This window comes from Protopterus annectens, chromosome 5.part0 (genome assembly GCF_019279795.1).
Source record: "Protopterus annectens isolate FY-2018-M chromosome 5.part0, PAN1.0, whole genome shotgun sequence".
Classification (NCBI taxonomy): domain Eukaryota; kingdom Metazoa; phylum Chordata; order Ceratodontiformes; family Protopteridae; genus Protopterus; species Protopterus annectens.
Genome location: NC_056735.1, coordinates 1,175,392,268 through 1,175,404,641, shown reverse-complemented (window position 1 = coordinate 1,175,404,641; position 12,374 = coordinate 1,175,392,268). Strand labels below are relative to the sequence as shown.

Sequence of the window (12,374 nt, the reverse complement as noted above, 5' to 3'; positions counted from 1 at the left end):
ACCCTTACACTAGTATTTTTATAAAAAGACATCAAAACACTCAATATATTACCTAATAACCCATATTCCTTAAAAATACTCCAAAAACACTCATTTTCCAAACAATAAAAAGCCTTTTTAACATCCTCTATCACCAACCATACATTACCCTTCATACCTAAAGTCTCATCCGCTACTTCTCTCAACAAACTCAAAAAAAAACCTGACATCTACCCCTATCCCCAAAGACTCCCTCCCCAAAACTTCATGTAAAACTTTATTAAAGCAAAAAGCCTTTTTAACATCCTCTATCACCAACCATACATTACCCTTCATACCTAAAGTCTCATCCGCTACTTCTCTCAACAAACTCAAAAAAAAAAAACCCTGACATCTAACCCTATCCTCAAAGACTCCCTCCCCAAAACTTCATGTAAAACTTTATTAAAGCTTACCTGCAATAATTTCATAAAAGATATCAACATTATTCAATGTAATAGGCCACCAATGTTTAAATTCATATTTATCGTCTTCATTTTCCATACAAAATTAATAATTCCCTAACAGATGTCTTCCATAAATCTACCCACATGCAGTCATTTATTAAATACATTTAGTATTAATTACATGCTTATGTAAGCGGACAAGGTTACTACTGACAGAATAGATGGAACACAATTTGGGTTGTATCTTTGGCGATATCTTTGGCAATATCTGGTGTTTTAATCTGTTTCACTGAAGAGCAAATTAACCATTTACCATTTTCATAAATTCTCACCATCTGTGACAGTATAAGATGTCAGATTTCTCTTTACTTACAGCAATCAGACGAAAGCTTTTGTGCAGCATGGCTACCAGCAGTTTTGTCAGGACTATAACCACCACCACATTGTAGGTCCCCACTATAACAGCACCAACAAAAGACTGCAGCTCTTCCCCATATCTGAATCTGGTAACAAAGATTGCCACATGTGCCAAGGAGAAAATGTACCAGAATAGCGCATAGCAGGTCCCAATAAACCTGTTAAAAGACAAAACATACAAATTTAATATAATGTAATACTGTTATATTTTCTTAAACCATGAATATTTATGGGATAATAGGATTATGTGACCAGAAACAAGTTAGTTTATTAAGCAGAATAGTCAAAAATTAAATCAAGTGCCAAACAGAAAAATACTGCCTGTCTTTCTAACCAGACACTCTCAGACTTAATGGACCAGAGAGAAATTATACAAAAGTAAACAGCTTGAGTTCAGAGCAGCTAGAAGACACCAGTGCTTTGGCAAATCCAGTAGAAGGTGACATCAGTAATACAATAACCTTGGGACACTTCACAAGAAAGTATATGTGTACAATTATCTGGAAGTGCATTGTTCAAGCAATACAAAATACAGTGTCACCAAAACGGGAGATTATCAATGTCTCAGATTCAAAGAGAATTCAGCATAAAGGAAAATTCAGGTATTGATCTTAACTGCATCCAAACCTTGCAGAACATTCAACAGATCTCACACATTCAACAAAATATAGAAGTCAGAATAACTAGCTTTCACCATATGCATACACACGACTTACTGCTGCAAGTATGCCAAAGATTTGACTTTGATCTTGCCTTAGAAAGTGAATGTTTTTCCTCTTTGATAAAGGGTATGCTTCTGGAGTGGATATGAGCTATGGAACAATCACTGAGAGGTGAACTAACATGTTACGGGTTTTTATCTTCATCTAGTGAAAGAAGAGGGGAAAAACTCAACACACACACATACACACACACACACACACACACACACACACACACACACACACACACACACACACACACACACACACACACATATAAACACTGTCCTGGAGAGAGACTGAAGAACTACATTTATTTTTTATTTATTTTATTTTTTTCATATTTGTTTAATGGGAAAGTCCAACTGGATACAGTTCCTTTTTCAGTGGTAGCCGGGGAGAAAAGCGCCACATTTACAACAGGACATTTGTACAAAACATCAAAACATTACAACAGAGAGGTAACATACAGATACGGTGTAATACATACAGAGTTCTTAATACATCAAGTTTACATATATAGTCTAAGGTTTATACATGTTTCTACTACGAGAGGATAGTGATATGTCTATCTACCAAATACTTTATGTATGTGCATAAATATGGAGAGATAACACGTGTAAATAATACTATATTATAACACATGCAAGTAATACTATATTATAACACATGTAAATAATACTATATTATAACACGTGTAAATAATACTATATTATAACACGTGTAAATAATACTATATTATAACACATGTAAATAATACTATATTATAACACGTGTAAGTAATACTATATTATCAGGGAGAGATAATAAGGAGAAAATAGAACACTTACTAATTGAGAGAATTTGCTGGAAGTTTTGTGGGCAGAGATTGAATCAGACTAATTACTGTGAAGGAACGGATGGTGTGGAGAAGATAAGAAGAATAACGAAGAGAGGATAGAGAAGTTGGATAGCGGAGGGGGGAGTTGCAAGAAGGCACTCATAGGTTATCCTGGGTTGGTGCATAAGCATAGCTTTGTATTCAATAAATGGGATTTGAGTGTTTTTTAAACAGCAGAGTGTTTGTAGCTGTCCATATATCTGTTAGCAGTGAGTTCCAGATTTTGGCTATGCATGTGGAATAGAGGGATTCTCCAGTGAGATTGTTAGATTTGGTAACTTTTAAGAAGGATTTATTATTTGAGCATAAAGACTGGCTACTAATGTAGGGGAGTAAAGGTTTTGCAGGGCAGGGGGGTTTCAGGTTGATTTAGAAGGGTATGGGCCAAAGTAAGTTGGTTATAAGTTAAGTGCTGAGGTAGTTCTAGCCAGTTGTTTTAGTGCAAGGCAATGATGTGTTCTAAAGTTGGAATCTGTTGCAAACTTTGCAATCTTATTGTAGCAGGTATCTAATTTTGCTAGGTCTGATTTTTTTAGCTTTGTCAGAATGGATGAGGCATATACCAGTGTGGAGATCAGGTGTGTTCTTAAAATGGTAACTTTTGTGCTATCAGTTAGGTATTATCTATTTCTGTAAAGAGTACCAAGTTTTTTATTTACTTTCTTGACTGTCTGGGCTATGTGTAAGTTGAATTTCATAGTGTTGTCAATGCAACACACATATGTTTAGTCTAGGAAATAGAAGAAACTGTGGTATTGTTTGTAGATATTTTCTTAAACAGAGAGAGGGGGTTCTATAGCTCTAGTGGTTTGGAAAATCATGAGTTTGGTCTTGTTGGGTTTACAATAAATTGAACTTCAGGAAGCCATATTTCAACTGGAGAGAAGTACTGTTGCATTAGTCGTTGCAACTGTTGGAGTAATGACGCAGTGCATATTAACGTAGAATCATCTGCAGAATGGACTAGGGAGGCATGTAGGGTAGCAGCGTGTAAATTGTTAGCGAAAAGTTTGAAAAGGAGGGGACCTGGAATAGAATCTTGTGGTACATAGAGTAATGGGCAGTAGAGGAGATGCATTTTGTTGTCATTTTACAACTTACTGGCACCCTGTTAAGTAGTCTTTTAATAAAGTAATTGTGGATTGACTAAGGTTTAGTTTTAAGAGTACTCATATAAGTTTGTTATGAGAGATGGTATCAAATGCTTTTGATAGATTTAGAAAGCTGAAGGATACTATTTTATTGCAGCCCCTATGTTGATTTATGATGTTTGTGAAACTCATTAGGGCAGAAGTAGTGCTGTGGTAGGCCCAAAATCTCTGCTGGGTTTTGGATAGCAGGTTATCAATGAGATACTGCCTAATCTGCAAGTGGATGCATCTTTCTAGAACTTTAGACAGAAGTGACAATGTAGCTATTGGCCTGTAATTGGACAGTTCTAATGATTTTCTTTTTTTTAATTTCTCCAAGTCTTTTGGGTTTCCTAATACCATGACAGGAAGGGACCCCATTCCTAAGTCAAAGTACGATTAAAGTTCATGAAATTAGTATTGTTTCACTCTTTGACATTAGCCTAAAGTGCTCTTTGGAGCACCCGCAATGTGCCCAGTAATGACTCCTTCTGCAATTTGTATGGTGTTACATGAATTGGTAGCATATCTAAATATGATTGTAAATTATTTTTTATAAGACCAGTTGCCCCTACTACTACTAGAATTGTCGGGGTATCTTTCTTCCACATGGCTCTCATTTCTGCCTGCAGATCCAGGTATTTTATGACTTTGTGTCTCTCTGTACACAAGACACTGTAGTCACTGGGTGTGGTGATTTCAATAATCAATGCTACTTTTGTCTTCTTTTCTTGGACCACTATATTCAGTTTTCTAACATCTACAGTATCTTTTGAACTGTTGGTATTGAGTGATCCCATGTAATATAAACTTCATCATTTTCTATGATTCTTTGTGGCTCATGTTTCCAGTGTTTTTCAGCCACTTCAATACCATAATATTTGCACAATCTCCAGTGTAACAATCTCGCCACATTATTATGTCTTTCAGTATACAGTCCCTCTGCCATTAGTGTGTTGCAACCACCAACAAGGTATGTGACTGTTTCTAATTCAGTTTTACAAAACTTACATATGACTGTTTCTCCCACATGTTCAGTGGACTTTGTAAACCAGCGTGTACGTAGCCCACTATCTTGGGCTGCCAATATTAACCTTTCATTTCTTGATGTGAATTCACCTCTCCTTAACCATTCCTGTGTTCATTCCTGATCAACATAAGGCTCTTCCAGACATTTTCTATACTTGCAACTATATGTTTTTTACACATTTCATGCCTTCCCATCTCGTCCTTTGCCTTATATTCTTTCTTTTGTTTTTTAGCACATTCAGTTGCTGCCTGGTTTTTATCTACTTCTGGTATAATTTCCATTCCTGCTTGACATCGATATGCTTCTGGTAATTAAGCAGAGAAGTCATCTTAGATTTATTCTCCTCATGTTTCAAAACTTTCACTACATTTGGATCCTGTGAGGTCAGCAGATATGTGTGGAGTCCCATGATTGTAGATCTATACATGTAATCAATTTCAAGGAAGCCCATCCCTCCTTTGGAGCAGGGAATATATAATCTGATGAAGCCCACTGTGTTGTGGGTGAAAGTGCTTAACTTTTCAGTGTGTATAACTTTTCAGAGTGTATACAGCTCGTGGTTTTAATTGCTGTTGTGGAATAAATATATTCTTTTACGAAATTAGAGGTGGTCGTACACTCACTGGTGATTCCGTGGTTTTAATTGCTGTTATGGAATAAATATATTCTTTTACGAAATTAGAGGTGGTCGTACACTCACTGGTGATTCCGTGGCTGTTAGAACAGAAAATATAATCTTGGTATACACTGATTTTTATAAATTATTTGGTTAGCATGAAGCATCCTTCTTGTTTTAATATCCAATCTATCCAACCTTTTTTGGGGCCAGTCAATCACTCCAAAACTATAAGTTAGGACAGGAAGAGCAAATTGATTTATGGCTTGTAATCTTGTTCCTAGATGTCAATGATGTTTTCAGGACTAATTTAAGTCTTCTAAAGCACTCCTTACTGAAATTTATTCGCATTTGTTCATGTTTTATTGCTGATCCTTCATCAATTCCCAAGTATTTATACACTCCCTGTTACTCAAGTTCTTTTATATCACATTCTTCTCCCAAACTTATGTTTTCATGGTGCTGCAGTTTTCCTTTTTTAAAGGTTGCTTTTGCACATCTATCAAGACCAAATGAGATTCCAATATCATCTGAAAAAGTTTTGACAACCTGTAGTTGTGCTTTCAAGTTCCTCATCTGATGAGTTATACAGTTTTAAATCACTTGACAAAGAGAAGATGAGAAGTCATTAGACTTTGTTGTTTTCTAGAAGCCAAATTGTAGCCATGGCCTAAGCTGTTAAGTAGACAGCTTAATGGATTAATGGCAGGGCAGAACAGCAATGGTGACAGAGAGCCACCCTGTAATATCCCCCTTTGAATTTTTATCCCTGGGATAATAATCTGTCCTTTATCATGGCTTAATTGCAAAGTGGCCTGCCACTGTTTCATGGTTACTGTAATGCAGTCAATCAGTGTAGGGTGTATCTTATACATTTTTAAGTACTCTTTTATCCATGAATGTGAAATATTATCAAATGTATTTTATGTAGTTAATCCATGCCATACTTAGATTCTTCCCCTTCTTACAGTTCTTCACTATAACTTTGTTTAACAACAACTGATCCTTTGTTCCATATGACTTTCTTTTATTGCCCTTTTGTTCTACTGCCATAATTGAGTTTTCTTCTAAATAACTATAAACTCTGTCTGCGTCAATTCCGTGTATAGTTTGTACATCTTTGGAAGACAAGTTATTGGTCTATAATTTTTAGAGTAGCTTGCAGGTTCACTTTTAAGTAAGAGCATTGTTTTTCCTGTTGTTAACCAGTGCATTGTGCGTTCGGGGTGCACATATAAATAGTTCTTACTCATGGCTAAGTCCTCGTGCAAAGAAGTTAATACTTTAAGCCAAAAGTTAGGTACTGCATCTGGGCCTGGGGTTTTCCACTTAGAGGCTTTTCTCAACTTTGTTTCCAACGCTCTGGCTGTTTCTTCATCCCATTTCATATCCTGCACATTTAAACTTCTTATTCTTTCTTTTACTTCTTCTATCCATTTAGCATCTTTGTTATGTTCCACAGGATATTCATAGATACTTCTCCAAAATGTACCTACTTCCCCTTTTTTTGGCGGTCTTTCAATTCCTTTTACCTTATTTCCCAATTCTCTATAAAACTTTTTTTGGGTCATCAATAAATTGCTTATTTTGTGCTCTTCCCTTATATTTATCTTCGTATCTTCTAAGTCTTTTTGCCTGTTTTGAAATTTTTAGTTTGCTATCTCCAATAGTACATAACAGATCCTGGTCTGTTCTAATACTGCACATTGCTTTTATCACATCTATCTTTCTTAGTATTTTTGTTGATCTATTCCCTCTTCTGTAATCTTCTAACAGTGACACTTCTTGTCTTAGCTGCTTTATATTTTTCTCTGTTTGATATTTCCATGATGGTATTCGCTTTCACCCCCTCTTTTCTCTTGTTACCCTGTGTTCCTGTGGTAGAACTTTATCAGTTATTAATTTAGCAGCACAGTAATATATTCTGTTTACTTCTGTTATATTGCATGGATCTCTATGGATAGTCCTAATTACCGTGTTCATTTGTTTTATCAAATTTCTAACTTTTGGGGTTTTATTAAGACGTTGTCCTGTTCGATTCTCAGCTAGAGCGTCTTCTGTGTGGAGACATGCGTGAATGGGCGTACCTTCATTGAAGGTTGTGCATCAGAGCTGGCAACTCAGCATGTAAAAATCTACTGCCAATCATTAGCAGACCGGAGTTCCGCTGTGGCGACCCCTAACCAGGAAAAGCCAAAAGACACATTAATCTTATGCAGTCTACTTCTCTCATTGATCTGGATATATCTGTCTTTGTCTATTAAATCAAGCAACTCTTCTTTTAACTCATCTTCTTCTTTACTGAGGACACATCCCTTGTTTTCCCGTTTCCTGCAGACATTCTATAGAAAGTTCTATAGCATCTTCCTGTGGCACACTCTCTTCAATTTCATCCTGTGCCGTCCATTGCTCTATCATATGGGAACTCACTGGTCTCTCACTCCTCAACATTGACTGCATCAGAGTTTCCACAGTTTACTATTCCTTTCCTTGTTGTCTAGCTTCAAATTAACGTTTATACTGGTTTACTGTGGAAGGCGCCAAAATATCTTGATATGGCAACCTGACCAATTGCTTCCTGTTCCACTGATTTTCCCTTAATTTGGATATCCATTGCTCTGTCCTGTTGTGGTGCTTTCTGTACTCGATTTACTACACTGAATCCTTCTCTTTGCAGCTGTTCCATAACCTCAATTTCTATTTCTTTGTCTTCGCCATTACTAATTTATTTTTCTACTTTTCCTCTTAGTCTTCTTATTTTTTGTATTGTACAGTTTTCCATATCTGGATTCATTTCCCTATATTTTTCTTCAAATATCTTTGGTGCTGCTCTTTTTGTACTAGTTAGTTTTGTTTTCTCCTTTGCATAAATATGACACCATATTAAATCTCTTTTTCTTTCCCCTGTCCATATTCCTTCTTCACATGTCTCCTGATCTTCTTGCTTTTCCTTATTCTGGAGACTCACTCCATCATGCTGTGATGTAGTCTGTTTTAGCCCTTCTACATTAAATCCTTCACTTCGCAGGCACTCCATAACTTCAACTTTTATTTCTTTAACTTCTGCTTTACTAATCATCTTTTCTGCATTATATCTCTGTGCTCTTAATCTTTTTATTGTGAAATTTCCCATGTCAGGATGCCTTTGCCTGTATTTCTCTTCAAATATCTTTGATACTGCCTTCTCTATATTAGTTAACTTGCCTTTCTCCTTTGTGTAAATATTGCACCATATCAAATCTCTCTTTCTTTCCCATGTCCATATTTCTTTTTTATATTTTTCAAATATCTCTAGGTTTGTTGTTTATATTTTCTCACTTCCTCAGATGCTTCTTTTTCCAAACATATCAAAATTTCTTGAGCTATATATTGTTTTTCAAAAATCTGTTGTATTAATGAAAGTAAATATTTATTTGAAGCTTCTGACAGTTTTTCCTACGGAAGTATTTTTCTTTCCTCTAATTTCTCTCTTAATCTTTTTGTGTGTCTTCTGTTTGGAAATTCTGGACTTTTGGCATAATAGTAACAATACATAATTTCTTTCTTATCCTCAGTAATCCAATTTATCTTCTTTATAGCTCTTCTTTGGCCAATCAATTTTTGTCGTTTTTGTGGACTTCTAATTCCTTCTATAACAGGGGGGCCATCTTCCCCGTGAGCCTAGCCTGGCCCCATTGTAGGAATATTTCCATACTTTGAGGATTCTACACTGGCATTTTTTTCCAGTCCTGGCACCAGTGCGCCTACCAGGATTGGGCACTTTTTTATCCTGGGTCTTGTGCACGCAGCTATCTTTTTTATTTTTGATTTACTTCTGTCCATGATATATGCTATAAAAATACAGTCTCTATATCAGTGTCACCTTGGTGAGGTTTTGTGAAAACAGGGTCCACCTCATGAAGGTACTCACCAAGACTTGAGGATGAATTCAGTTTCAGCACTACTACTCTCCTTTGCTTGCTGACTTTTCATCTTTCCATCAGGACCCCATGTTGTGTAGCAGAATGATATGTGAACATTTCCAGACTGCCAATACCTTTTGTTTGGAGATGGATACTGGGTAAGAGATGGCATCAGTAGCCAAACTGAGGTATTCAGCTGGTAGGTTATCAGCTGCTAGGGTTGTTGATTTGAGTTTTTTTCCAGTAGTTTTTTAATACTGTATGTTTGTACAGCTTAGAAATCAAAAGTGCTACCTGGGCTTGCTGTGGGAATTTCTGTGAAAGTGATGGAACAATTATTATGTGTGAGGGCTTGTACAGACTCTGTGAAATACTTATTAAACTGCATAGCTACAGAACCTGAGTTGTTAGTGGTTATAGGGGTGGGGGTACTGGTGTTTCCAGGTTATAAGATTTTATGAATAGCAAACCAAAACATCTGAGGGTTGTTTTGATGTTTACTTTGAATGTCTTGGTCATAATTAATCTTGTCCTGTTTGATTTGTTTTTTAGCTTTATTTCTAAGTTCTTCATGTGCCTGTTTAGTCACTTGTGTTTTGCTTTTTTACTACATATTCTAAGCTTTATCTCTCTCATTTAATGGTGAACTGGTTGTTTTGTTAACCATGGGGCAGTTGACCTTTATTCTTATGGTTCTTGGGGGAGCTAGTCTATTCAGAATGTTCAGGAAAGTTAAGTTGAAGTATTCTATAGCTTCCTCTAGGGAGAGATGTTTCAGCAATACCCAATTACAAAGTTTAAAAGCGGGTATGAAATTCTGAGTGTTAAAGTTTTTTTGTTCCTAATTTCAGGATAGCTAGTGAGTTTCACTGTTTTTATTCACTGCCTAAGTAGAAGAAGTTGGAAGATGATTGCTGGGACTATCTGGAAGACAACCAGCATGTAAAGACAGAGAAAGTCTGTTTGCTAATATCCAATCATAGATGGACTGCCAATTTGATGTTTTATCAATTTTAGTGGGGGCTTGTATGATTTGGGTGAAGCCATGGAGGTTTATGTGATCTGAAGGGTTTCATGAGTTACAGGTATTCCAATCTATTCTGAAGTCTCCCATAATAATTGTTTCCTGGGGAAGAGATTTTGAGGACCAGAAGAGGAAATGTTCTAGGGTGGAGATGTTGTTACCTGGTGGTATATAGGTTCCAACTATGTTTAAGCTGCTCTTAAGTTTTGTGAAGATTACTTCTGCATTATCGAAGTCAGGAGTATTTTGTTGTAGGATCTCTAGAACAACGTTACTTTTAAACAGAATGATATTCCCCCTCCTTTTTTGCCCTTTCCATCTACCCTATGCATACTGTAACCTGGAGGTAGAATTTCATTATCATTAATTTCAGACTTTAACCAAGTGTAAGTAATCAGAGCGATGTCAGGAAAGTAGTGGGCGTGAGTGGAATGAAGTTGTTGGGTTTTGTTAACAATACTTCTAATGCTCAGATTTAATAATAGGAAGTCAAATCCTTTCCAAGAGAGGTTTAGTAAACTATGGCTGCCATACTGGGGTGTTTGTTGGAACGGGTTGGTGTTGGGGTCAGGGTTTGGATGGATATCTCCACTAAGGGTTAACTGTGAGGCGATGCGTGTTATGGTCTTGAGGAGTTTTACTATGACTGTGTTACATTTCAGTGAGACATTGGGATTGTTTTGCTGTGGTATTATAGTATAGGTAATCTGATCAATATAAGCAATATTGTAGATTGAGGGTGATATTTTAATACTTAAAGGTTTTATTTGTGGTGGATGGGGAAATGGAGTTTTATAGGGGTTGCTCACCCATTGGTAACAATGTGCTATGAGGTAAGGTTTGCTGCTATTGTTAGGACTACTGTTGCAGTAACATGGATGGTTGTCATATTGATGTATTTAAATGTTAGTGGTTGTACTAATTTTTTGTAAATGTTTTGTTGTATTGTAATAGTTGGGAGAGTTATATTAGTTATAAGTATTGCTATCTTGTTATAAGCTGGAGACTAGTACTATGTAAAAGTGGTGTAATTGAGTTAGTTCGGTTGAGAATAGGGCTTATGGGTGTGGCTAGTTTAAAATAAATTTAGGCATAGTGGGGGGAAATGTCAAGAGGTCAATGTAACAAACTAAGAGGAAATTAGTAGAAACATTATGTTTAAAAGTCAAATCCTTTCCCTCCTCTTAAAACATATTTTTGTGGAAGAACAATACACCTTGGCAGATAGAAACAAGATTTCTTCTCCAGGTTTGTCCCTGAAGATAGATTTATGTTTTATCAGCTTGAAACAACCAATGGCAGAGAAAGAGAGAGAGAAAAAAAATGACAACTCTTTCTAACTCTTTTGTAACGGACATGTGCTTATAGTGAAACTCTAGTCATCCAGTCCTCTTCCTTCAGCTATATTTGAACAGTCATACTTGTAACAGTTATCCATTCATTGATGTAACAGAAGGGATTTATATGACTTTATCAAGTTTTCAGAAACTCAAAATTCTTATGGTCAAGACCATATGATTAAGTTTCCAAAAACTCAAAAACTCCAAGATCACACTACAGTTGGGTAAAGGGTAAATTCCCCAATCCCTACTGTACTGTAATCTACACAGAACTGCTTCAAAGGGGAATTTATTATTTTTCCCATGGTAGTGCGATCTTAGAGTTGGTATATATAATTTTCAGTGGGTGAGGGGGTGCAGCCCTCCCACATGGGGGTTGGAGAAGGGCTTGCCCACCTGGAAAAACTATTTTTTTTTATTTTGAGTTGTCAGAAACTCAATGATGTGGTCTCGGTCATATGAATTTTGAGTTTCTGAAAACTTGATTAAGTCATATAAACCCAACAAAAGAAACAATAATTTGCATTTATTCACTATTAACATGATATGCTTAAATACAGGTATAAGTTGTGTTTAAAGCCAACTTTCTGATGAAGTTTCTTAGCTGATGAAAGCACTTATTCAGGTTTTAAATAATAAAGTTCTATTTTAATTTCTTGAAAATGTCTACTGAAAATTAATTATTTAGCTGGAAGTATGTTTGAATTTACTTAATTAGTTGGACGTATTCTTGGACTGCATTTTTGGAAACACCAGAGGATCTACTGTTGCATCAACATGGTAATCCATATCAGCTTATACTTGCTAACATGACCCCCAAGTTCATTCAAATTTTATAAATGGAGAAAAAGAAGTTGCACCTATCTGATTAGAATATTACGGTCAAAACTGGAGTACAAAAACTATGAC

General features: G+C 36.1%; 1 protein-coding gene across 1 annotated transcript in view; it reads right to left on the bottom strand.

Moving 5' to 3' along the window:
* The window catches only part of TRPC1 (transient receptor potential cation channel subfamily C member 1), a 983,394-nt gene that overhangs the window by 93,298 nt on the left and 877,722 nt on the right, over positions 1-12,374 (bottom strand). The window contains exon 11 of the mRNA XM_044071022.1: positions 799-1,000. Within this exon, the coding sequence (XP_043926957.1) occupies positions 799-1,000 (202 nt within the window). The remainder of the gene's footprint in view (positions 1-798; positions 1,001-12,374) is intronic.